This window comes from Phoca vitulina, unplaced genomic scaffold (genome assembly GCF_004348235.1).
Source record: "Phoca vitulina isolate PV1807 unplaced genomic scaffold, GSC_HSeal_1.0 scaffold9, whole genome shotgun sequence".
NCBI lineage: Eukaryota > Metazoa > Chordata > Mammalia > Carnivora > Phocidae > Phoca > Phoca vitulina.
In genome coordinates this window covers 14,940,904-14,968,625 of record NW_022589712.1, presented here as the reverse complement: position 1 = coordinate 14,968,625, position 27,722 = coordinate 14,940,904, and the positions used below count along the sequence as shown (strand labels likewise).

Sequence of the window (27,722 nt, the reverse complement as noted above, 5' to 3'; positions counted from 1 at the left end):
GCAAGTCATCTGAGTTTATGACTGTGGAAGACGGAGCCATGGAATAAATTCTCTTGTGGGAAAATTTGGAGTCATAAGAAGGGCCTGACACTGAGCCCTGTGCCGCTCTAGCTTAATGCTGGACGGAGGGAATCTGCAAGTAACACTGGGAAGCCACAGCCTGAGGGGGAAGGAACACGGGGGGAGTTCTGAATTATGGAAGCCAAGGGAAAAGCATGTTTCAAGAGGAAGGGAGGAATTGTCAGATGCTCTGATAGGTCAAGTATGATGTGGACTGAAAATATCTGTTGAATTCAGCAATAGGAGTCATTTGATAGAAGGATTTAAGCAGCTTTTGTGGGGCAGCTAACGTAGAAAACAGGCATGGGTTGAGCTATGCAGGAGGGGTGAGGAAAAAGCAGACCTCAAGTGTGTAGACCTTTCTGAGGAGTTGAACTGAGAAGAGGTGGGAGGTAAGATGAAAGTTTGAGAGTGATGTGAGGTCCCGGGAGTTGCACATGATGAACGTGAATGAGAAAGACCATTTGAGCAAGAGAGATGCAGTAAACAAGAGGTAAAAGAAAGAGGATCAATAATAAAGTAACAGTAGCAACAACAAATATTTATTGAGTGCTCACCATATCCTGGGCACTGTGGTAAGCCCTTGACAGGTATTCTCACATTTACTTCTTAGAATAGTGCCACATAACAGGAGCCCTTATTTTCTCCAGGTTAGAGAGGGGTGAGACCTAGAGATGTTAACTACCCCACTCAATGTTCTCCAGCTAGTAAGTGAATAAGGACTGATCTTTGCTGCCACCCCAGCTCACAGCCCCCCACTTGAATTTAGGTGTTCCAGGCTGCATTTGAATACCTACCTAAAGATTTTCTAAATTCTATTTTAAGAAACTTTGAAGCTCTCTGAAAGTTCTAACAGTGTTGCTCCAACAAGGATTTTTAGCTAGTGGTGTGGGTCAAAGAAAAAAAAAAGCCTTATTTGCTGAGAAAATGTGTGAATGTATATAAAGCCTTTTGCCCCCAAATATAAGCTGTGTGCACTGAAGGTGATTTGCCCGAAGAACTCCTGAAGCAGTTGGCAGAGGCAAAAATCAAGTCTAGGAGACATTTCCCTCCCCCCCCCCCCCCCCCCGACTTGGAGAAGGGCAGCAGAGGGATGGCATACGCAGAGCTAGCGGCACAGTCAGGCCAAGTAAGTGATAGGAAAACATCCCCCCGGCAGCTTCCCTGTAGATTCTGCCTGGCTACGTTTCCTGAAATAGTATTAATTCTGTCCTCTTGCTTTTAATAGGACATAATGACTACATGTGTCCAGCTACCAACCAGTGCACGATTGACAAAAACAGGAGGAAAAGCTGTCAGGCCTGTCGGCTCCGCAAGTGCTATGAAGTAGGCATGATGAAAGGCGGTAGGTACCTGCCCCCCAGGGCGCCCCTGGCCCCCCAGTGCTGGCTACTTCGGTCCCAACAACCGGGGCAGTGCAGTGTTTTCCCTTCTAATTCGTTGTTTCCTATTCCTATTCCTATTTTTCTTTGCAACACAAGTATTTTTATAACACATTTTTAGTTTTAATAGGAAGTGCCTGGAAATGGAGATTCTAACATGCCATTTTGTGTCTTATATTTTAGATGTAAATACTTATATTTTAAACCAGAGGTTTGTGGGAGGTGGCGATGGAAGGAAAGGAAGACTGCTCAGTGAATTGTTCTGGAAATCTTTTTCAGTGACTGTTCATATGGCTAATGCTAGAAAACGATGTCTGAAGAGAAGCTTTCCCTAAATTGAGACTTGTAAATGTGAGAGCTAAATAGATAATTTATAATCTTCCAATCTGTGAACATCCCTCAGCGAATTTGAATTTCAATCAAAAGGCAGCTTTTTCCATTAGAAGTTGAGTCAACCAGCAGCTCCCGCAACCTCAGCATCTGGCACGGGGCTGGGAGCAGGGGAATGACTGTGGAGCGCTAACAAACCATGAGGCACTCGGGTGTTGTGCCTGTGCGCCTCCATCTTTGTGGCTGCGTGCGTGCGTGCGTGCGTGCGTGAGTACGACCATGCGTGTGGTTTTCTGTCCCCTCGCGGGTCCGGTTTTCCAGTTTTCTGGTTCTGAGGGTATTACCTGCTCTATGGATGTGGTTGCCTTATTGTTCTTGTCTTCTTGGGGGATCTGGTCTTGAGGAACACAGCTGCCAGTCTTGGGTTGCCTTCAAAATACTGGGAGAGAACAAATAGAAAATGTGTAATTCAAGTCATGGCGCGTTCAGTGTTTTAGGAGGATACAAAGGGGACGGAGGGACCTAGGATTGTGTTATGTTGTCTGCTGACTGTAATAGGGGAAGAGCTTTCTGAAGGAGACGGGGCTTGAACATGAGTTAAGGAGAAGGGAGTTAACAATGAAAAAGAATGGAGATTGTGCAGGTGGAGGGCAGCTAACCTTTAGCTTGTTAATACTTGGCTGAAACGGGCAGCGGAAGGAAGACCAAGAACCTGATGGGAAGGAAGCTTACAGTCAAAGATTCCTGAGTTCCGTGGTCACAGATAAGCCTGCCAGGTTGGGATTTTAAATACAGCATTTGGAATAAATTCTCTTGATGAACAGACGAAATATTGGATTTACGCATTGTGTGAGCTGTGACTATATGTCTTGAAAAAGCAGCTTTAATTCAAAGGGTAATTAATTCCAAGAATTTAACAGCCACATTCAGAAAATGACACTTGGAGTCATAAATGGATTAAATATTTAAGGAATTCATCTTTCTTTGTGCTGTTAGAGAATTAGTCAGGCTTAATTAAACTCACAAAAAGCTTCTTAAGGTAACTTGAAAAGTGACAGGAATATAACAGTGCATGTAAAAAGTTTAATTTGAACCAGTGGAGTCCAAAGTTTAATGTGCTTATTTGATGACGGCAGGTAGATTAAGCCCAGCCTCTTACGTTCTTTCTGAAAGCTGAAATAATCAACTCGTGAATATGTCCAAAACATTTTTCCTTTGAGCGTACCCATATATTGACCGCACTTCATAAAAACAATTCTGTTTTTCCTAATTTATATCAAAATACAGTCTGGCTGCATAAACATAAATTATGCATACTCATTTTTTAGCTAACAAAAATTTTAATATGCAAAGCCATAATAAGAATCTTCCCACTGTTTTCAAATACAACTCTAGATAATTCCACTACACCTAGGCAGTCCGCATGTGCATGCATATACTTGTAAAAGCGTATTTATGACTAAAATATATATCTGTGTTAGTTTGCTGCTGTATCAGTCTGCTTGGCCTGCCATAACAAAGTCTACAGCCTGGGGGGCTTAAACAACAGAAATCAATTTTCTCACAGTTCTGGAGGCTCAAAGTGCAAGATGAAGGTGTTTGAAAATCCAGTTTCTGGTAAGACCTCTCTTTTCAGGCTTTTAGATAGCTGCCTTCTCACTGTGTCCTTTTCTCTGTGGACGCAGACATAGAGGGAGCGTTCTCTGGTTGTGTCTCTCTTCTTATAAGGGTGCTGGTCCTATTGGATTAGGATCCAACCTTTATGACCTCGTTTAGCCTTTAATACTTCCATGAAGGCCCTATCTTCAAATACAGTCACATTGCAGGTTATGGGGCTTCAACATAGGAATTTTGGTGGGAAATAATTTAGTCTATAACAGCTGCTGTATCAAAATACTATAGATTGGGGGGCTTAAGCCACAGAAATTTCCTCACAGTTCCGGAGACTGGGAAGTCCAAGGTCAGGGTGTCATCAGGTTTGGTCTCATCTGAGGTTTTTCTCCTTGGCTTACAGATGGTCACCTTCTCACTCTGTCCTCACATGGCCTTTTTTTCTGTACTCATACATCCTTGGGGTTTTTTCTATTTCTTATGAGGACACAAGTCCTGTTGGATTAGGGCCCCGCCTGTATGACCTCATTTGATCCTTATTTGATCTTTACTATCTCTTTAAAGACCCTGTGTCCAAATGAAGTCACATTCTAAGGTACTGGGGTTATGGCTTCAACACAAATTTTGGGGGGCAAAATTCAGGACATACCAATATCTTATAGAGATTTCTCAGTGGTTATTCAGTATCTGTCTACATATAATAAAAGCATGTGTCTTTCTGGCAGTTTACATATGTGTATAAGTTTTATGTCAAGCTTTAAAGTTGTAAAATTATAGGCTGTGCAAACATCTTGTTTTAATTACATTTATAAAGCAGTTGCCATTAAAGCAATGTGATTTATTGTGTTTTCTACAACATGGAATACCACATGATACCTTATATAACAACTCCCCAAATCCCACTGAATAAAGACTTAATTTACAATTGGAAGTACAAATGTAACTATAAAATTTGATATTACTTTGTAAAAACAGCTGTGACTACATAAATCTTTATAACATTTTCTACTGGTTTCATAAGAATCCAGTTTCTTAACCAGGCTTGACAGCAATTAGAATATCGAATCTCTACCTATGACGTAAAATGGTTAGTTTCAGATAAAAGAGAGAGAACCATATACCTACCCCCTATTTTTATAGGAAGGCTGAATAAATTTACTGAAATGTTCTAAAGATCTGAAAGCCTACATGATTTATCTACATGAAGACATTATTTGAATCTGTTTCAATGCCTATATTATCCTGAAAATCCAATATCGTTATTAGATTTGGTTCTGAGCCATGGTAGTTCCGTAAGATACAGGATTTTAGAGAATGCATTTCCTCATCATAGTGCATGGGCAGGTCTCTCTGCCTCAGCTGCATTTCCCTCCCCATCCCTTAGATGGTCCCTCCCCTTCAACCTTAGAAGGCAGATTCAATGTCTTTTCTTCAGGGAAGCTACAGCTCTTCTCAAGTTACCATAATTATTATTGTTAGATATTCAACAACTGTCCATAAACTCCATGGTGGCAGGGACTCTCTCTGTCCTGTTTACTGAGCTAGCACTAAGTCACAAAGTAAGTGTTCAAGACATTTTTTTTTTTTTTTGCATGAATTGATGACTTAATTCACTTAAATAGTTATTGGTTTAGAGTCTCTTACATGTGAGCTATTATGAAGCAACATGAATAAGACCCAGTCCCTTCCATCACTGTCCTCATAGTACAAAGAGGACATTTGCATATGAAGTGGCAAAAAAGTCCAGAAGACAAGTTGAGGGTAGGTTGGAAGATGAAGATGATAATGAAAGACCAGTGGCCAATGGAAGTCCAGAGCTTTAGCCAACCACTCCGGGGTTAGTCCAACCCAGGATATTACTCAGACTATCTGATTTCCAAGGTGTATATATATATTTTTAAGATTTGTTTATTTATTTATTTTAAAGGAGGGGGGGAGGAGCAGATGGAGAGGAAGAGAAATCCTCATCAAACTCCCTGCTGAGCACAGAACCTGACATGGGGCTTGATCCCAGGACCCTGAGATCGTGACTTGTGCCGAAATCAAAGAGTCGGATGCTTAACCGACTGAGCCACCCAGGTGCCCCCAGGTGTATATTGTTCTCAAAGAATCTGCTATTCTAGTTTGGTTTGGTGAGAAGTGGAAAGACTTCAGAGATGGAATTCCTGGTCCAAATACTGCTCCTCCTCAGATTTGCTGAGCAATCCTGTTATAGTCACTTTTATGGGCTTCATTTTCCTCAGATGTAAAATAAAAATTCTATTTAACAAGTTTGTTACAAAAATTGCAATTCATAACATATAAAAGTACTTTATAAATTTAAAGTACCACTCAAGTGTTAGCTATTATGTCTTTTCTTTTCTCTCTCTCTCTTTTTTTTTTATGTTGGAAGAAAGAGAGTGGTAATTTCATCACTTGTACTGGGTATAAATATCTAATTCCTTTGTGGGGAATAAAAACCTGGCTCAGACACATCTGCTTTTTTGTTTTTTTCTTTTTGGTGTCATATACTGGATATGGCTTCATGATGAGTGAAATTTATTGTGCTTTTCATTTTATGATGTCAGATTTACACAAACTTGTTAAAATTCTTTCCTCACAATAGACTCAGAAGTGTGTTGGTGGCAAGGTTTTCGTTTTTCACATGAGGAAACTGGCACACAGAAATTAATTGATGCAGGAAATTAATTGATAGACATGCACTGCCCATCGTTGTTATGCTTTCTTACAATGCATTAAGAAATTTGAAGAGGAGTAGGAGATACAGGCTTTCAGTTATGGAATGAATAAGTCACAGAATAAAAGGCACAGCATAAGGAATAGAGTCAGTGATATGTTAATGCCGATGTATGGTGACAGATGGTAGGTATACTTGTGGTGAATGTAGCATAATCTATGAACTTGACAAATCATTATGCTGTACACCTGAAACTAATGTAACATTGTGTGCCAATTATACTCAAATTAAAAAAAGATGAAATTTGAAAGAAAGAAATATTGGCTAGTTTTTATTTTGATAACAATGCTACAATTTAATTTTGAGAAATACTCCAAAACAATAAATAAATTAATGTTACAATTTTAAAGTGAAAAGATAAGACATTAATAATATAGATGGGGAGATGTATGTTATGGGTCTAGAATAACTCAGAAACCCAATGAAGAATCGGAAAGTAAAATATTTCCTTATTGCCTAAGTTGAATATTTATCATTATGAGTGAGTATAATTCACTGTACTGAAGGGATAACTCCCAATCCAGAAAATTAGTTTTCCCTTAATCCTACATGGGCTATCATTTACCAAATGTAATCAACTGATTCTTTTCTTTTTTTTTTTTTATGGTAACAATTTTTTATTTAGAATTTATCTACTATTTCCAGAAAAGGATTTAAAGTAGCTAAGTAACTATTATTATTTTTTTATTATGTTATGTTAATCACCATACATTACATCATTAGTTTTTGATGTAGCGTTCCATGATTCATTGTTTGCGTATAACACCCAGTGCTCCGTGCGGAACGTGCCCTCTTTAATACCCATCACCAGGCTAACCCATCCCCCCACCCCCCTCCCCTCTAGAACCCTCATTTGTTTCTCAGAGTCCATAGTCTCTCATGGTTCGTCTCCCCCTCTGATTTCCCCCCCTTCATTCTTCCCCTCCTGCTATCTTCTTCTTTTTTTTTTTTTTTTAAACATATAATGTATTATTTGTTTCAGAGGTACAGGTCTGTGATTCAACAGTCTTACACAATTCACAGCGCTCACCATAGCAAAGATTTTATTTAATTATTTATTTATGAGAGAGAGAGACAGAGAGAGAGCATGCGTGGGTGAGCGCACCAGTGGGAGCCCGGAGAGGGGCAGAGATGGAGGGAGAGGGACAAGCAGACTGCTCAGAGTGCAGAGCCCACTGCAGGCTCCATCCCATGACCCCGAGATCGACCCTGAGATCCTGACCTGAGCGGAAACCAGGAGTAGGACCCTTAACCTGCTGAGCCACCCAGGCACCCCAGTAATCAACTGATTATTAATATTAATGATGGTAGAACCAAATCAATGAATTGAGAATGTAAATGTGAGGTTCTTTCTTGGGATTGTCCAGTAATTCATGTGAGAATTGTGACTGCATGTGAATCTAAGCTTTTTCAGAAGGCGGGGTTAGGGGTTCATGTTTAGGATTTGATTTCAGAAAAATGTTAAAAGAAAAGCTAGTTGCTCTTGAGCAAAAAGGTTCTGGGTGTTTTAAGCAGCAACCCATGTATTTATGCTATTAGAATATCATTTTACTAATTCATATTATGGATATTTAATTTATTAAAAATTTCCCCCATATGATCAATTTTTGTTTGCAGACAAAGAAATATACGGAATCCAGTCCTTGAATCATATATAGGACCTTACAGATTAATGAATCCAATGCTTTACAACATTTAAATCCATCATATGCTTCTACCAGCAGTAGCAGATTCTCTTATCTATAAGACAGATGAAAGCTGATTCGGCATAACCTCTCTTCACTCAATTCGGTGTTCCTGAGAAACCTTCTAGGAACCCCAGGGCTCTAAGGGACACAGTTTGCAAACTACTGATCTAATCCAATTCCTTCATCTTCTAGATAAGAAAACTGAGGCTAGAAAGATTATGTGACTTGATCAATGTCTCAGAACTACTTAGCAGAAGAATTGAGCCTAGAATTCTAGATTCTAGACTCAGAGTTCTTTCTTTTTCCAGCATACCTCCTTACTGAAGTACTCCATGCTACCACTCACATTTAACATGAAAAATAATTGACTAAAAATATGGGTGGCATATAACTAAGTTAACGCACACAAACACATACATATACTCCAGAGAGAAGAAATCCAGAGTAAAAGAAACCACCTTTATTCTCTTCTTCCAGATGACATGGTAATACTACGGCTTCGGTGATACGTTGACCTTGGGGAGCTAAGGGACTTAGGCTTACCAGGCTCATGGCTAACCTGTGACTGGCTCTCTATTTCTGCTTTAGCGGTGGTGGCAGCAATTGCAGCAGTAGGGGATATGGAATGTGTCGGGACTGACTCTGAATTTAAAGAAAAAAGGAGGTAGGTAATGACAACATTGGGGTCCATTAATTTAGCATGAATGAGAACAATGAGATGACTAATTAGTCATTCTATCCAAACATCGGTAAAAAATGAAAGAGCTGTCCTGATACATCATGCCCTCAGCTGCCTAGTGGGGGTAGAAGCAGATCAGCCTCTGTGACTGTTAGTTCAGCTGCATGAAGCATGATGGCGGGTAGCCCCGTGCTTCCATCCTGGTAAGAACCATGCTACTTTCAGACCTCTTGACATAGACGGAATAACTTTTTTTTACAGATTTGGCAGAGTATGATGGGGTCAGCTCAATTTGAAGATTGATATCAAAACTACTTTTGTCAGGGTTACCAATGACCTTCATGTTGCTAAATCCAACAATCAGTTCTCCGTACTCACCTTGACCAATTAGCAGCCTTTGACACAGTAGTTCATTTTCTCCTCCTTAATCTACTTTCTTTATTTGGCTTCCAGGACGATATACTCTTTTAGTTTTCTTCGAACCGTACTGGTCACTCCTTTTAGGTCTTCTTTGTGTGTTTCTCATCATCTTTACTGACCTCTAAATTTTGGAGTTGCCCAGGGTTTAGTCTAGGGAGCTCTTCTGTTTTCTGTCTGTACTCCTTGTTGGTACCTCTAGCCCAAGGGCTTTAAATACCAATTAGATGCTTAGATCAATGACCACATATAATAGGCAGTCAATAAATAGTTGTACCATGCATGAATTACTAGAATGAATGAGTTTGGAAAGTACATCATTATAGCTGTAGAGCTATGTATAGATTGAGAAGAAATTGAGTTTTTTGTTTGTTTTTAATTAAGGGAGACTATCTGCTTGGAACTTAAAACCTGCAGTATAGTAGTTAGCTTTTACTTATAGTAGTTAGCAGAACCTCATCAATGGCAAACAACAGTAAGCATCTATTACATATCAGGGAGATCACCTAGGAGACTGCTGAGATTAGCTGGGTTCACTCATATGTCTGGCAATCAGCTGGCTCTTTTGGCTCGTGCAGCTGGGATGAATTCAGTTTTGTTTCACATGTTTCTCATCCTCCAGGTTTATGCAGGCATATCCTCATGGTGATGGCAAAGGCACAGAGGAGAACAAGCCCCAAATCACAAGCCCACTTCAAGCCTGTGCTTGCATTATCTGATGATATCCAATGGGCCCAAACAAGTCAAATAGCTGAGTCCTTAGTCTTCCTAAGGGGTGGAGGGTGGGGGGTGGGGGGGATGTCTTCAGAGTTACATGCAAAGGTTGAAAAACTGGGGCCATTTTTGTAATTTATCACAATCAGAAGATGAGCTTTTCAGATTTTGGACTGAAAAATAATTATAGAGTCATAGAATCTCAGATGTGGAGGGGACCGATGAGTTTATTTACTCTTCCTCTCTCAATGTAGGAATCCTGTATGTAGCATTCCTGATATCTTGTGTTGGAGGGCTGAAAACAGATGTGCATTTTATTTTCATGCCTCTCTTAGATATATGATGAAGGGACACAGTGAGTTAGAAAAACCCAGAAATAGATATGAGCCAGTATTCCTGGAAAGATACGGGCTAGTTTAAGATATGCTAGATTTCACTAATTTATTCAGATGTGGGTTTAGTGTATACCTGTGTATGTTACAATTGCTTATGAATGCAAATTAAAAAGGAATTAAATATAAGGCTATTTAATATTTCAGTAGAAGTTTCCTGCGTATATAAAATTAACCACAGCACATTGACAATCATACTTTTATTTTTATTTAAGTTATAGCTAGAATACCGTTTTAATTTTTTTAACACTGAAAGATTTTGATTGCTTTTTTAGAGGTCAGTTTAGTTCTTAAAGGATGGAAAAACGGATCTTCATTTACTTTTCTAAGAATGACCTGGCAAGTTAGAAGGAATGCTGACAGTTTTTTAAGGCCAGGCAAAAATTTCAGGACGGATCTGTCTTGCTCCTGTGGTTTGCTTTTGCAAAAGTAAATTGGCCTTGAAATGATGTAAAGATCCTTTCTGTGGCTAGAACTTACAAAATGTAGAATTTTGGGGACAGTAATTGTATGAATGAATTGCTGCTTTTAAACTCTGTAAACCTAAGACCACATGAATTTTCATGTGTTTACTTTGAGTTTCAATGATTGTGATGAGGATAATGAAGGGTGTTTAGAGCTGCAAAGAACTTAAAGATCACGTAGCCCACCTCTTTGTTTTTCAGCTTATTGTTCTCCTCCGAGTCACTCAGCTAGTTAACTGCTGAGACAAGAGGTCAAGACTCTTTGGACCCCTCCTTCAGTATTCTTTCCGTTGTGCTGCACTGCCTTGCTGACCTTAGTGATTTAGATCATCATGAAAGACAGACACATCCATAAGTACGATATTAATATCACATAGACCGCAACTATGGACACAAAATACTACTCTTCTTCCACAAGAACATTAATCAGTGAATGCATTTGGGACAGCTAACGTACCAAAATAAATTTATATGGTGATGGTTTTTTTTTAAAGAGTTACTTAATATTTAATTACTTAATATTGCTTAATATTTAATATAATTTAAAATGGACATTTACTCCTTCAGGCCACAGGTTTTCACTGTTTTTCAATAACAATTTCAATATTTGTTGTAAAGCCTCTTTGTTTTCTTTTTTAAATGTTTAGACTATTCTGGTATAAAAAAAGGCAGCTCTGCTAGGTAGAAGGAGGCCTGGCTTAGGATCGAGTGTATGAACTGGCTCTTCTGAGGACTCTTGGACAGATCACCTCATTTTTCTGAACTCCGTTTTCAGTTCTGAAAAATATGGGCTTAGGGCTCAGTGATCTCTAAAGTATCTTTCAAATCTTAAATTTTATGTTGCATGATCTAAGTTCAGTTTAGTAGTGGAAAGTTCAGAATCTAAAGCTGAAGGTAAGTGTATCTACCTTTCTGGATATAAGGAACAACTTCGGCGGCCATCATATTCATATTTCATGATGAATTTGCAAAGCAACTAGCAACTGTTGGCATGGACAAAGCTATTCTCTTCGGTAATGAGCATGGAAAGAGAATCTCTTCTGAGTGGGGGGGTGTGTGTGTGTCACAGAAATGAGTGTGATGCTGCCATCATGGTGGCAGAGCTGTAAAAAAGGTGGCTATAACATCATTTATATCATTACGATTATTCAGCCACATAAATGAAAGAATTCAAGAACAAAGTTTGTTGAGAGAGGACTTTATTAAAACTAAACTCTTTCTGTTACTAGAGATGTAATGGTTATACCTAAGACTTGAGTCCCAAGAACTGGTGAAAGTTTCTAGTTTTTGCCTTGTGGAACAGACAAAGGAGGAAGCTAGATAGTAACTTTTGTGAAGTTCCTGATTAAGTATCACACGAGCTTGTCTGGTGATGTTTGCTAGCAAACATATCCAGGAAGTGGAAGCCATAACACACTCACACTCAGACTTCTGGGAAATATATGCCAGCCCTAAGAGAGATCCTAAGGTGAAGTGTACAGTCATGTATAAAGAAATGTCTGGTTACACCTTGAGGCAACATGTGGTTTAGTTTAAACTTGACTGAGCAAATAAAAGTTAGTGAGAGGCACACAGAATTATACTTAGGTGTTTATATCTTTAGAAGCTTACTTTAAAAGACTGGCTATTATTGCATTTATTTTGTAATAACTTTTTGGCAGTTTTATTTAGCAAATTTTACACATAACAAATGCCAGGCCAAGTCCAAACTCCTTAGCCTAAATCATTTCCAGATAACCTTACTGAGCATTTACTATGCGAAGGTCTTGGAGGCATAAGGGTAGAAGGTGGTTACTGATCACAGAGTCCAGGCAAACTAATGGTGGAAGGAAACCTTTCCCATAAAAAGGTGGTGAAACACCTTCATTCCCTCAAGAGACCTGGGATTGGAGTTGGCCTCAAAATTCCTGCCTTCCTCCACCCACCATTTCTGATCCTAGTGATATTAGTGCTCTCAGGGATCAAGCAAGCTCAAGTGTGATGGCTGGCCCATTGTACTTACTTTCAACTTCTGGCTCATGTTCTTGGGGATCTGTCTTATTGCCAAGTTAAGTCCTGCCCATCCTTATTTATTTATTTTTCTTTGTGGGTTCTAGTCTCATAGAAAACATACTTGTGTAAAAATACCAACTACCCCATCAGGCTATTCTGGGAATCAAATGGATGAATTATATATGTTGGCAATTATGAATTGGCATACAAATGTTGGGTATCATTATTCATATATGGTGTAGCATTTTGGCCTTTTGCTTTTGGAATCAGACCACCTGGATTCAGATTTTAGCTCTGTCTAGAGATGTGTGACCTTGAATAAGATACTTAACCTCTCCAAACCCCAGTTCCTTCATTTGTCAAATGAGGAATAATAATAATAATGGTAATGATAATAATAATCATAATTCCTACCTAATGGTACAGGAATTAAGGTATAACTTGTAGTATTGTATTTGGCTTTTAGTGAGCCCTCCATAAAGTTGGTTGCAATAGGTAATAAAGAGCACACACAATTTTTGCCTTTTGTACTTAATCTAATCTCCAAATAAAATGCTATTCCACTATACTGTCATCATCATCACAATTAATCAAGAATTATTAAGTAATTAGTTATTACATATTTAGTGCAATGCAGATAATCTGTGATATGTAGGATGTAGTGTCTAGTCCCAAGGAACCTACAATTTCACCTCCTGCCTACCCTGGCATTCAGATTTCTCTACCCATTGAATCACACCTATTTTTTCATGCTGCTTTGCTACTTTCCTAAGAAACTTTTGGCCGCGGCAACCAAGTCTGCCCATTGACCACAAAACATACCTTGTCCCTTTATGCCTCCTTTCAATCTGAAGTTAGTTATAAATACTTTATTAGTTAGTAATAAATTTTCCTGTTTACTAAAGCTCCTCTCTGTAACTCATTTAGGACTCCCTGGAAATCATCACCTTTTTCCTCTGAGTACCTCAGAATATTCTTTCTCCGTGTGAATCAGAAGGTCATGTGAGCTGCTGGTAGGGCCCCTGTGTTAATCCAGGTACTGAGCTCTTTGAATCCCTCCAGCTTGAGGACAAGTTAGATGCATTGGTGTCAAGTCAATTCCAGTTGCCAGAGAGCAGTTTCCACCATCTTGGCTCTGACTTCTGCTTGACCTCTGCCCCCTTGATTTTAACATATACCTCAACATCTGTCCTCTGCCTCACCTCCATTTCTAATCTTTGACACAACCCCCTCTACACAGAAGCCTGGATTTTTGACTTCTAGGTTATTTATCTGACTGCTTATTCTCTCTTTGATAGAGTCAATCGTGTACAGACTCTGCTGTCACTTAACCAATAGAAATGCCAACTATTGAGCTCTGTCCTCAACACTGTCCCCACGTCTCATCCCCAGGCTGGCCTCTTGAGTGCCAGTTATTTCCTGGACCTCTGTGCTGTTCCACCAGCACCCAGCCAACTGCCTGGGACTGCATGGATAATATCTTTATTTATTGAACACTGAGTTGAATGGGGTATAAGATTCACGTTCTGTGTGCCAGATAGTTGAGCCAAGCTAACAAGTTAGTATATTGTATTTTAAAAATATGTCTATCTCCTATCTTTCCAATTAGATTTTTAATTTCTATAGGGATGGTCCCATGCTTGTTTTAGTCACAGCATAGTGATATTTTTGTATATGTCTGTTATTGATGGTGAGATGAATGAAAACAGAAAAAGGAGAAGCGGTGGTTTATTTATTTATTTTCTAGAGAGAGAGAGAGCGAGAGGAGGCCGGGAAGGGGCATAGGGAGAGGAGAGAGAGAAAATCTTAAACAGGCTCCACACCCAGCGCGGAGCCCTGATGCAGGGCTCTATCCCACGACCCTGAGATCATGACATGAGCTGAAACCAAGAGTCAGATGCTTAACCAATTGAGTCACACAGGTGCCTCAAGAGGTGGTTTATCTTAATGTTTAGTTAAACAATTCCCTTGGCATTAGTCTACTATTCAGATCATATAGGCATGACTGAAGTAATACCACTACTGTAATTAATCTCACGCTCTTTCTCCCCACTTTTTGCATATGCATGGACTTATGGAAAATTTATAATGCAGTTTTAAACGTGAAAAGTACTAACATTAAGTACTACGACTATCATAACAAATAAATAAAACTATACATTTAGTAAAAAAAAAAGCTCATTTTAAGGGAGTAAAAAATTCCATTTCCAAAATTATTAAGTTAAAAATAAAATTTCCATATTATTGAGTTATTTTAATAATATTCAGTATCACAGATAAGATGAACTGTTTTGTTGGTAGGTATTTGTTTTGAGAAGTTCTAGGTAGAGCATCTTTATTGTTGAATGTCAACTTCTATTTTTTTCCCTTTAGCTTAATTTTTATGTTTATTATATTGTTTTGTGAAGGATTCAAAAATATGCCTTTCATACTATATAATGGGGATTTCCTATAAAGTATTAGATGTAGTGAGGCAGTTCCTATCACGAATTTTCCAGACATTCTTTCTTGCAAGCAGATATTAGCTCTATTTGTTTTAATGTATTCACACACATTCTGATTCTCTCTCCCTCTCTCAATATGGTTTTAATTCATTACATGAAAAATTTTTTTAAATAGTTTTAAGAATTTTTAATAATAACTGATTTTGGAATAACTATGTTTGCTCCAGTGCTTCAGTCCACCATCTACTCAGTTGAGTCCTTCCCCAAATTAAATGTTGTACATATGGAATTGATTCTCTTCACATGGATGTATTGTTTACCCCCAAGGAGATGCAGCTTTCTGGCTCGTAGTGGTAGTAATGGATCAGAATAGTGCCCATCCATATCTGTCATATATTCATGAGGAATCGTCTGATAGAAGGACAAATAACAAAACTAAACAAAACAGACAGCAGAACAAACCCTAGCAAGATAAATTTAAAAAATCCTGAGAATATTTAAAAAATAAAATACTCCAACAAAGCATTCAGATCCAATGCAAGAGTACTGAAACAGAAAAAAGCAGAGCCAGCTGTGGGAAAGCCAGCCAGGGCACAGCCATGGGACAGCATCTGGAGGGGCTGTGGATGAACTGGTGTTACTTTAAAAAGACAGAAAGGAAAAAGAGAGGTAAGGACTGACAAGGGAGGTGGTAGAATACCGAGGTTTGATGCTCCGAATGTGCTCAGTATGCCTAAAGCAGTAAGAACAGAGGAGGAGATGAAATGCAAGTGAGGTGCACCTCACTTAGTCACGCAAAAAGCTGATGATGATTCAGTTAGAGCAGGTGGACCTCACAGTAGGGAAAAAATAGGTTTGAACTCCAACTAATCAGGTGATAATAGGAAAATAAACAGAGGCATATCAAATAAAGGCAATATTCCTGTAGTTAAGGACCTAGATTTGGGGCACAATCCTCAAAAAACAGACTAGACTAGTAGAACCTGCTTTTCCATTAAAAAAAAAGAGACAGAAGCTTTTGTGTTAAAAGCAACATGTTAAACTGTCCCAAGAGCTTACTTCTCCGTATTTGGGGCATCTAAGGATTTGGGGAAAAAATATAGAAATTAAGAAAGATTCCTGAGCATCATGAGCATAGCCTATAGGCAGGCTAACTTTTCTATTTGAAAGCAGAAAGATATTAGCTCAAGATTTATACTGTGAAAATTAATGACTTCCAACTTTTAGTGAAAATCTAAATCAGGCTTCGCTATTAGATCCCACATCCACATCTGAAAAGATGAACAGATGATGGAAGACAGATGTGAGACATTAAAGGGTGATGGATTAACACATTAACAAAAGGTTGATGTTAAAGATATATATATATATATATATATATATATATATTTTATTTATCTATTTGACAGAGAGATAGCACAAGTAGGCAGAGTGGCAGGCAGAGGGAGAGGGAGAAGCAGGCTCTCCGCTGAGCAGGGAGCCCGATGCGGGGCTCGATCCCAGGACCCTGGGATCATGACCTGAGCTGAAGGCAGCTGCTTAACCAACTGAGCCACCCAGGTGCCCCCAAAAGGTTGATGTTAGAAGGTAGAATAAATGATTGTTAGATACCATCTTTAAAAAATTATAAGAGCTTGAGACCTATGAGATATTTTAAAAACTTTTTCCACAGGTGGCAAAACAGGTAGAGAAGGACAAACCCAAACAATGAACTCAATGACAGAGTTTTCTTAGTCAAGTAAGGAAATGAGAGGCACATTTTTTTTTTTTTTTAACAGATGACTGTTTTTAAGAAACTGTATTAGTTAAGATTAATTTTGATTTAGGAAAGAAACTGTTTAAAATCTTGAGAGGGAAATAAAAATACATAACTGTCATTAAAAATCAATAGAAAGTTAATTTTATCTAGCACTCATAAAACATTTTTAAAATTAAATGAAACTGGACTAGACAGTGCTTAAAAAATAACAAGCCAGATTAAAAAAAAAAAAAAAGATCCCTTAAAGAGACACCTTATCACAGCTCTGAATTTTTATGTCCAAATACTATAGCAATATGATGCCAGCAACAAAAATGTACAAGCAACTTCGGGTTGTCTTTTCTTATTGACTTTTCGGAGCTCTTTGTATATTCTGAATTCTAATTTTTTATTTATTTTGTGTATTGCAAATGTGTTAATACAGTATGTAGCTTGTCTTTGTTGTGTTCATGGTGTCATCTATTTCATAGAAAACTTTAATTTTTAAAGTATGAAATTTATCATACTTTTTTTTTACAGCTTGTGCTTTGAATTCTGTTTGATAAATCCCTCCCTCTCTGAACACTATAAAGTTATTTATCTATATTCTGCTTTAAAAGTATTAAAGTATTTTTTTCACGTTTTGTTACTTATTCCAGCTGAAAGAGATTTTTGTTTATGATAGGAGGTAGGGATAAAATTTTATTTTTTTCCATCTGGATAACCAAATGGTCTCAGAGCTATTAATTAAATAATACATCCTTTTCTCATTGATCTATAAAGGTACCTCTATTATCTGTGAAGTTCCCCTATATGAGAATCTGATTCTGGGCTCTCTTTGCTATTTTTTTTCCTTTGTTTGTTTATGCCTTCACTAAGCCCAGTTTCAATTTCCATAACTTTGTAATTACTTTGACTTTATAATCCTTCTTGTAAGGGACTTTGTTCTTCTTCAACATTGTTTTGGCTATTTATGGCTATTTTTGCTTCCAACGGAATTTTTAAATGAACTTTTAATGAAGTTGCATTGAATTTATAAATTCATTTAGCGAGGATTGACATCTTTGTGATAGTATGTCTTCCCACCCATTGACATTATAAAACTCTCCGTTTATTTTAGGTCTTTTTAAATTACTTTCAATAATATTGTAAAATTTCCTCCAAAAGGCCTTCTGTATTTTAAAAAATTACTCCTAGCTATCTCATTTTACTGATAGTTTTAAGACGTGATCTTTTAAAAATTACATTATCTTATTCTTTCAGGTATGTCATGTATTTATTAAAAAACTATAAATTCAGGATTATCTAGTCTATTTGTTTAACATATTCCTATGCTATTCAGTATTCTTCAAAACAGGATTTTTTAGGGTGGCTGCATTAACATTCCAGTATAGACATACCATAATTAATTTAACTATTTTTTAAATTATTGGTATTTATATTGTTTCTAACTTTCACTATTTTCATTCCAATTTTAGTATATGTGATGCTGAAGCAAACACCTAATCTTCATAATTTTCTTTTCTTTTCTTTTATTTGAGCCCAACACGGGGCTTGAACTCATGACCTTGAGATCGAGACCTGAGCTGAGATCAAGAGTTGGCTGCTTAACAGACTGAGCCACCAGGCACGCCATCTTTCATGATTTTAAACAAGACTATGAACAGCTTTCTTGCTAAGTCTTGGCACACCACAATAATTATTTAGGATTCATTCCTAGAACTTGAATATCTGAATCAAAAAGTATACACGTTTACTATATGTTGTGAAAATCAATCTAATGGTGGTTTGTTGAGAAATCATGATATATAATATAAAAGAACATACTGCAAACATTACAAATTATGATATATAGAAATATACTTACTGACATGGAATATATAGTGAAGAAAGCGGATTATGAATAGAACTTAAGCATTTTAATTTGTATAGGTTTGTATTGAGCAATAAAGAGGGGAGTGAATAAATGAATGAGTAAATGATTCTGGAAAGAGAGACAACAAAGGTGTAGCAGCAGTTAGCCCTGGGTAAGGGAATTATGTATGATTTTTATTTTCTACTTATAAAATTCTCTGTATTTTCCATTTTCAACAATATGCATGAAGTATTTATGAATAAAATTATAAAAAAACCAACTTTGATATTCTTATATAGATTTAATGGGATGACATCTCTCCATTTTTTTCATTTTTAGGAAACTCTATTCCTGGCAGTTCTCTTTCTTTTTATGTTTCTTCCTGTCTTTTAGGAATGAGATTGACCAGCTGTCTTACTATAACACATCGGTACATTGTTATTATTGTATTTAGCTGATAAATTTCACAACTGTAGTTATTTTATTCCTCATTTGGTACATAACTATATTTTAGGTGAGTTCAGAAATATCCTTGCATGAGTTCATCCAACTCATCATCACGATGTTGAAATATCAATAGCAAATCTCTGGTGTTTGGGGTATTCGTATGTTTCTTGGTCCCATTTGTGTCTTTGATGATGGGTGGCAGCCATTATCACAAATGGCAAGAATACACGAAAGCCACTCACTGTGTACCCTTCCCCCTCCTTGTTTAAAACTGAAGCAGGAATGACTGGTGTAATTCACTTAGGAGATACTTCATGAAACTGTGGAAAAATAAATTAACTTTTCCATCCTTTATCAGCATGTTTTCAATCCCTCTTGAAGGTAAGTGGGCCAACACTAAATAAGGAACAAAGAGATTTCGCGAACAATGAAAGCTTTCCAAACAATAGAGAAAAAAAATTGTTTCAAAACAGTGACTTATGCCCCAGCCTTTTATTTGAATGTGTTTTCTTAAGGCAACGACTGGCAAAGAGTTGAATGATTTGAGGTTTAAAGTAATTTTTTCTCAGCAAGACGCCCCACTGTCATCAGGTCTCTTTTCAGAGCGATTTTGTAACTGATATATGGTAGCTCATGCTGATTGCTTGCTCCACATCCACTCAGAGTACACACTGTTCCAAAAAATCACAAAGTTGAAATATTTTTATTTGGGCAACTTCTGCAATCAAGGTAATTCACCTTATCTTCCGAGAATAAAATGGAAAAAGGCAACCCAATCTCTGTGACCTTAAACTTCTATTGAAACTTAGAGGCGTGTTAGCTTAGCTGGTGAGAGCTTGGTGCTAACGACACCAAGGTCGTGGGTTCTATTCCATGACAGGGCAGTGAGACTCAAAGGGAAAGCCTCATGACATTGGCGCAAACTCCCTGGGACATCTGCTAGCCATTCGTAGTGAGGCAAAGGACTGTGGGTTTTTTAGGGAATTATGTCATAACTTGCGGATTCTCCAACTTGAAGCCATTTGTGGGCCCCAGGAAGAGGGCCAACTGAGGCTGGGTGAGAGGCCCTACTGTATCCTAAGCCAGAGCACAGTAGAAGATGAGAAAAGTTAAACGAGCTCCAGGAAGTCCGTGTCAATCCAAGGCACTGCATTCAATGGGTGTAGCAAAGAAGATCCGGTTTAGCCACTAGGAAGGTTTGCAGATGGAGTCACTGTGTAGACCAGTGTCAGGATGTCTGTTGATAGGGGTTAGGACACCCACCATCAGTCAAGGGCTCTGGGAATGGAGTCTATTTCTGGAAGGCATGTGGGCAAGTGCCATAAACAGTTCTCTAGCTACCACTGGGTTCAGGGCTGAAAAGGTTGGGCAGAAGTAGGACCTCTGGAATTTGGCCAGTTGAGCTGTTCAGGAGTGGTGTAGGTGCAAAGTGGGGACATTTGGTGAGCCACACAGCTATTTGCCCAGGCCATGGGTGTGGATGTGGAACTTATGCTATGCCGTGTCTAGGAGCATGACTTAATTACAAGCTTCACCAGACAGACAAGGAGGAATGCTGACATACCATCTTTCTCTGCATTGGCTGGCTTGGGGACAGGGAGGGAATGAACTGTAGGCAGGGGCCACAAACAAATCCAGATGTAAGATGCTATGAACATGGAGACAGAGGTTAAAAGAGGGGGTGGAGAAGGTGTGAACAGTTCTCATTGTTGTAAAAACTAGGTGGGGAGAACATTCTGTTGGCAGCAACATCTTTTTCATCTCTTGACAGTTCTAGAAGGATATACTACATATCTAGTGTAGCGCAGTTTAATAGAATTTCTGCTAAGATGGAAATGTTCTGTTCTGTCCAATTCTTTGGAAGTAGGTTTTTTTCATTGTGGTAAAATATACATGACAGAACTCACAAATTTCAACCATTTTTAAGTGTACAGTTCTGTGGTATTAAGCACCTTTGCATTGTTGTGCAACCTTCAATTGAATTAGATTTTTAAAGTAATTTTAATGATGACCAGCCTCAGTCTCAGAGAGTTTGAGTAATTTGAATATGCATGGGTGGTAGAGTGAAGATTTGAGCTCCGTGTTTGTCCAACTACAAATTCCATACTTTTTTCTATAGCATGTATTACCTTTACCAGAAGTAACTTCCATCCTTATTTGATTATTTATTTTTATATTGAAGTATAGTTGACATATAATATTATATTTGTTTCAGGTTGTACAACATAGTGATTTAACAATTATATGTATTACTCAGTGCTCACCATGATAAATGTAGTTACTGTCTGTCACCATACGAAGTTATTACAATGTTATTGACTATATTCCCCATGCTATACTTTTTATCCCTGTGATTTATTTATTTTATAATTGGAACTTTGTACCTCTTAATCACCTTTACCCATTTTTGTATCCATTAGCCAATATGGCTATTGAGCACAACATGTTGCCAGTTTGAGGAACTTTTTAATTCAACTTAAATTTAAATTTAAACAGCAACATGTGACTAGTACCTACTGGATTGGACAGAGCAGACCTAGATGCTAGAATAAGTGGTAGCAGCAAATCCTATATAGAGAATAATAAATTAATAATTACAAAAAAAGAACAGGGCAAAACCCAAATGGATCTTTCTTGTTGGCCTTGGTCATACTCCCACTCTCAAATAGGTGGCGTTCATTTTTTAATTTACACAATGTAAACTCTGTAGTGATGAAAGTTCATCTTGATATTGAGATTCAGCATAGTCAGAGAGCATTGGATTCCTCTTCTGGACCTGTACTGTGCCACAGATTGTCCATCTGTAAAATGGTAATTAAAATCTGATTGGTATTTGTCACAAGCAGTAGTTAATGGGTCAGTTTCGAAATATTCCTTCCTGTCAAATCGTTTAGTAGTTGTTTCAGAAGCACATAACACAATCTATTCAAGTGTAGGAAGAAAAGAATATAATTTCTTACTTTTTTTGTCTCATTAAGAATACTGTATTTCAGCTTGTTTCTGTTATATTCACGTCACATGTTAGTACATTAGCACTTTAATGTAATTAAATATAAACACGTATTGGGAGTGCTTGCTCAAGTATTTTTTCCTAATAGAGGTGTACAATCAGGAAAGATAGAGAAGTCAAGTCAGTAGTGTATCCTACAGAAAAGGCTATCCCTGGGCTAATGTGATTAAATGTTTATCCTAATCTCAGATATTTTGATAACATCGTTATGGAAAATATGTTTTTTTTTTTTTACGTCTTTTCTTTACGTCTATTCAATAACTGTATCAGCTGGTTCAATTGTTATAAGTTTCATAATTTTGTTTTGCACTCAGCGAGTTTTCCTGTTTCTTCCCATACCTGTATCTTACCTACATTTCATTTTCCTATATCTTTATAACTCCATCTGACTATCTCTGAAAATCAGTCAGGAGCTTTAGAACTCTGCAATCTCACTTTATAACCCGCTCTGACTCTGGAAAGGGCTGCCTCGCCACTCACAGTTGCCTCCACAGTAATGTAAAATGAATAAAGTTCCGGAAACTCTAGCCTTGAGAGCATCTTCCTTACTTAGGTTCATGTATTGTTCTGATTTAGAGATGGCAATCCTGCTTCCATTGCCCCTCTCCAAATCAATTAGGTTAGACCCTGAGGGAGGGTCCCAGAATGGTTTTCAAAATTCCCCAGATGATTCTATTTTTTAAGAAAAGATTTATTTTTTTATTTGGGGGAGGGAGAGGAAAAGAATGCACATGGGGGGAGGGGCAGAGGGAGAGACTCTCAAGCAGACTCCCCGCTGAGCAGGAGCCCGCTGCAGGGCTTTATCTCAGATCCATGAGATCATGACCTGAGCTGAAATCAGGAGTCAGATGCTTAGCCGACTGAACCACCCAGGCCCATAGAGAATTCCCCAGAGACTCTAATGTGCATCTGGAGTTGAGCCCCACTGAGATGGTTGATGTTTGTTTTTTCTGAGGACTGTTAAGCATCATCAGATATTATTTCATTGTTACTTATTGGTCCACTGCATGGCCCAGTCGGTGGCCACTAGTCCCTTGTGGCCATTTAAACTTAAATCAATTAAAATCAAATAATATCATAAATGCAACTCAGTTGCATGAGCCTCATTCAAATGCTCAGTAGCCGCAAGTGGCTATTGGCTGGTTACTTTATTGCACAGCCCAGCTATACATAGAACATTTCCATCACCACGGAGAATTCCATTGAGCTGTGCTAAGGATCGGGAAACACCAAATTGGAGAAGTGAAGGAGGGAGGGTCCACTGTAACAGAAACCCGAAGTGTTCTGTGTGGTTGGTAGATGCTGTATCTTCCATTACATGTGGAATTTCGTTTATGAATCCCTTAATTTTTAAATTCAGTGGAAATGAATTTTGGTTAATTTAAGTGAAAGACTGATTTACTTTGATATGACTTGCTTAGCCTCCCTTGCTCCCTTGTTAAGAGTGTCTGCGGCTGCAGTTCACTCAGTCCTGACTTGTTTTTTTGTTATGTGTGCCATTTAAAGGGAATTGAATCATAGAGGTTTGCCCTTCTGAAATCTATATTGTTTTATGGAAGAGGTGAACAGCTGGTGAAAAATAGTCCCAAGGTTTCTAATCCCACCAAAGGAAAATATGGTGTCAGGCATCACCTTGCACCATGACATTTGTGAAATCCAGGCAGGGACAGATCTCATGCTCTAATAATACGTCAGTAGAAACATCCTCGTTTTCCACTAACAGGAACGTTAGGAGTGAGAGAATATCGAGCTTAATATCATTTTCACTTATTAAAAAGTTAAAAGCTGAAAGTAGCCATTCTACCAGCTGAGGATTTACGTACTGGCTTTTGGTATGTCAGTTTGAAAATCACTTTCTCAAATAACTTGAAATTTCATTCATTGCATGATGACTCCACTCACACCACCGGACGGATTTTCAGCTGTACCTGGTATTTCCCTTCATATGCCCTCCTCCTATTTCTGACACTTTTATTAAGTCCCTCCCTGGCACGTAAACAGAACACATCGGTCCCTTGATGGAACTCATTATGCTCGTTTGTCTCTGCCAAGAACTATGGAAAATGATCACAATTGACTATGTAATTATAATTAATCTTTTGTAGATGTACACACTTCATTTTTAACAAGTTCATTCTGTTAAGTTTCACCCTGTTTCAAATAATGACATTCACTGGTACAAAGAAGAAATATTCAAATGACAGCTTAACTAATATCTGTGGCAGATAAGCTAGTTATTGTGTTCAATAATTTTAATCGTTAGCTCATATTATCCAGATAGTAACTCTAGGAAGTTTATTCTATTAGAATACCTATGAAGATTAAGTAGAACAGCTTATTCTGATAGGACCTGATAACAATGTGACCTTTTCTCCCCTCTTCAGTTCATATATCATCAGATTTAATTTTGTTCTCCCAAAGAAGGCTGTCTTTCCCAATGTGATATTTCAGATTTTGTAAAATTGTAGTATTATGAAGAATAACATATTAAATTAGATCTTTTTACCTACTGAGCTAGGAATTATAAGCATCACCAAATTACCAGAAAATTCTTCTAACAATCAGGTCCTTAGTTCCAAAATGATTCCTTTTAAAAAGTTGGGATAATCTGGTAATTTTCAAAAGTAGCATCATTAGAAACTCCCCCATCCCCCCTCATTATTCTCATTTCCATTCAGGACATTTAATCAAAATTTACATTTTTCTTTCCTCTACATTATGTGGTCTTTATGTGCTTTCTCCCTGAAAAATAAAATCTTTAGTTTTCAGGAGCTCTGTGTTCTATTCCTTCACTTTAAAATCATGGGAAAAATAACTGTCATTTCCTTATCCCTGTCTCCAATTCCCTCATCATTTTCAGTGAGCCAATTTTCTTCTCTTTCTTCTGCCCTACTGTAAGGAACTTTATACTCTGCTCCATTCTCTGCAATTCAGGGCTCACGATTTCTTCGAGTTTCTTAGATTATCCTTTGTACTTGTGTCTACTTTTTCATTAAAAAAAAAAAAAAACACCCTTCAATCTTTTTTTGACTTCATCATCTGTATATTGCCATATTTAAAAGCCATTTGCTTATTGATTGAAACTAGCTTTCCATCCTGCTTAATCATATTGAATGTATAACTTCTAAATGAGTTAAAAAATCATCATGTACTGTGAAAGAATTTTCTAGCATATTCAGGTTACTGTATTATGTGCAATGAAGCTGAAGTGAAATAGCTTATAATGAATATAATATCAAGAAATAGTAATGAGAATCTGCTTATCTTGTGCACTGGGTCAACAAGCCTATAAGGCAAGTCACCATTTTATTAGAAATTTGACAAATCATACTAGTATTGGGGATGGTATAGCAGGGAAAAGGGCATGGACTTTCGGACTGGCCGTCTTGAATGCTAACGTTTTGTCAGTCCCTAAATGTGTGCCTTTGGGCTAAGCCATTGTTACTTCCCTGAGGCTTCCATTTATAAAATGGGGGTTAAAATCTCCGGTGTTTCAATAAAGTGATGTGTAAAGGACCCTCCACAGAACATAGTATAATAGCCCTCCGTAATGATAATTCTCTCCCTTCCAAAAAATAGACACTTCTGCTTTGAATTCTGGATAAGTGAACTTCAGGCTAGATATAACCATTTTAATAAGAGAACACTTAATTTTTTTTAAAGAAATTTTTAAATAAGAGAATTCTTTAAAAGAAATCACTACTGCATAAATGTGCTACATGGTGGCTAAACTTGCTTTCACTTCATTCACTGACTAAAACCTTGGTATCAGCTCTAAAGAATTAGGTTGACTATCCCATCTGATCGAATCTCAACTAAATATTCTTTCTAGGTTTTAAAATATTTCTAATTCAGTTACAAAGCAAGCGTATCACTTGGCCTGAAACAATTTCTTCTACCTTTTTCCTAGTCAGACCATTCAGGCACTTTTCATTGACTTAGGGATTACACAAGCCTTTTCTGGAAGGCTCGAGGTCTTAGACATTGAGGAACCTTATGAATAAACCTAAAAGTCCATGTGTTCAACTCTAGTAGCTTCTTTCTTAATTGAATCAAAGCCCTACCAGTTTAAACAGGGCATTTTCAGATTGTTTACTGGAGAACTATGATCACAACAGAGATATACTTTGTATACCATAACCATTTCCAAAAATATACTAAGCTTGCAAGAGACGTACATTTACTGGTTGTCAGGAATCAAAAAATTTGATGAAGTTGATTATATATGTGGCACTTGGCTTCATGAAAAAGGGCAAAAATCCTCATGTTCTTTCCAGAAGGGAAAGTGTGAATCTAGGGAAGCCCTTCCATTACCAAGAAAACTTGAAATCTGGTTATTAATTTTCTACTTGTATCTTCCTTTGGAACTAATTATGTATAATTTTATGAGCTATGAATAAGGTCTAAGAAGTTTTTTCTGAAATTATACCAATAGGAGCATTTTTTCCCCCATTTGGGCTATAGCATTCATTCTGATTCTTGATCCTTTATCTTTTATTATAACTTCTGACTTGTACCAAATGTGGGCAGAACAAATGGCTTTTAGAAATGGATACAGGTGCAGTAAGTGCAAGGCCAGGGAACCACTTAATTTATATCTTTACAAAATAGTAGGACTTCAAAGAATCAAATGATGAAATGCACCTCACTCTGGGAGTTCGACTTACAATTGGACTGTTTACCATGTCTGATGACTTCCCTAAATCTTGACTGTTTTTACAGATTTTTTTTTTTTTAAGGTTACATCTGTATCTTATCTGGGTTTAAGAGTGTTCTGGCCAGCTTATTTTGGAATTTCTTCTGCTACCCTATTGTAGATATCATTAACATCAGCTTTTGCATTTTGACTAAAGGCTTTTTTCTTTCTTTCTTTCTTTCTCTCTCCCTCTTCCTGCATCCCCAGCAGTAAAATCTAGGTTTTATAGGAAACCAGTAGTTATGTCAGGTTGCTAAATATCTTCCCAGTGAAGGGCAAGTATTCTGGAGCAACATATATTTAGCATTTGACATTTGATAAACAAGCTTGTTTAAGGTATTTTCAATACATTTTCAGCCCTGGCAATTGTAAGCAAAGGGTCCAGTTGGTATTTGGTGAAGTGAACAGATGTGGACGTGCTGCCTGAATCAAGATGCCTTAATTTTTCTGAAAAGTGGTAAGAAATTGTGAGAGTGAATAATGGAATTCAAATCAGATGAGGTGAGATAGTTGATATTCAGGAATAAATCACCGTATAATGAACCGCTACTTTGTTTGGATTGAATGAGGAGTCACTAATACTGAAATATTGTCTGAGAACAGGAACGTGGAGATTCTGTAGAGGAGAAGCTGGTCCTGGGATCCTCCTGCCCACAGTGGAATGTTGTCTTTGAAAGGCACTGGTCAATTCAGTGCATAAAACATTCATTGATCATTATGTAAGAAAGCTAATTTACTTACAAGAACAGTTAAGTATAGTGGGAAATACAAAGAGCTAAGTACGGTTCTTATTAAGAAAATTTTAGATCTAGGCATGTTTCAGAGAGAAATTTTCTGGCTTAGGGCAATAGAGGACTTTTTTGGTATAAGCATGTGAGAAAGAGATGCTCTTGACATATCAGTGATAAGAATGAGATATTTCCTTTTGCTGAACTCTATTCAAACAAGGGTGGTACAACTTTGTGATCATTAAGGCTCTTGGATGATTTTTAATCCATCATCCTTCGAATATTAGTACTTGCTCAGATCAATATTTTAGAAAAGGAGCCCTGGCGATTTCTGTTAA

The 27,722-nt window shown here is 37.6% G+C and overlaps 1 protein-coding gene across 1 annotated transcript in view; it reads left to right on the top strand.

Moving 5' to 3' along the window:
- The window catches only part of ESR1 (estrogen receptor 1), a 265,211-nt gene that overhangs the window by 59,210 nt on the left and 178,279 nt on the right, over window positions 1-27,722 (top strand). The window contains exon 4 of the mRNA XM_032407648.1: window positions 1,289-1,405. Within this exon, the coding sequence (XP_032263539.1) occupies window positions 1,289-1,405 (117 nt within the window). The remainder of the gene's footprint in view (window positions 1-1,288; window positions 1,406-27,722) is intronic.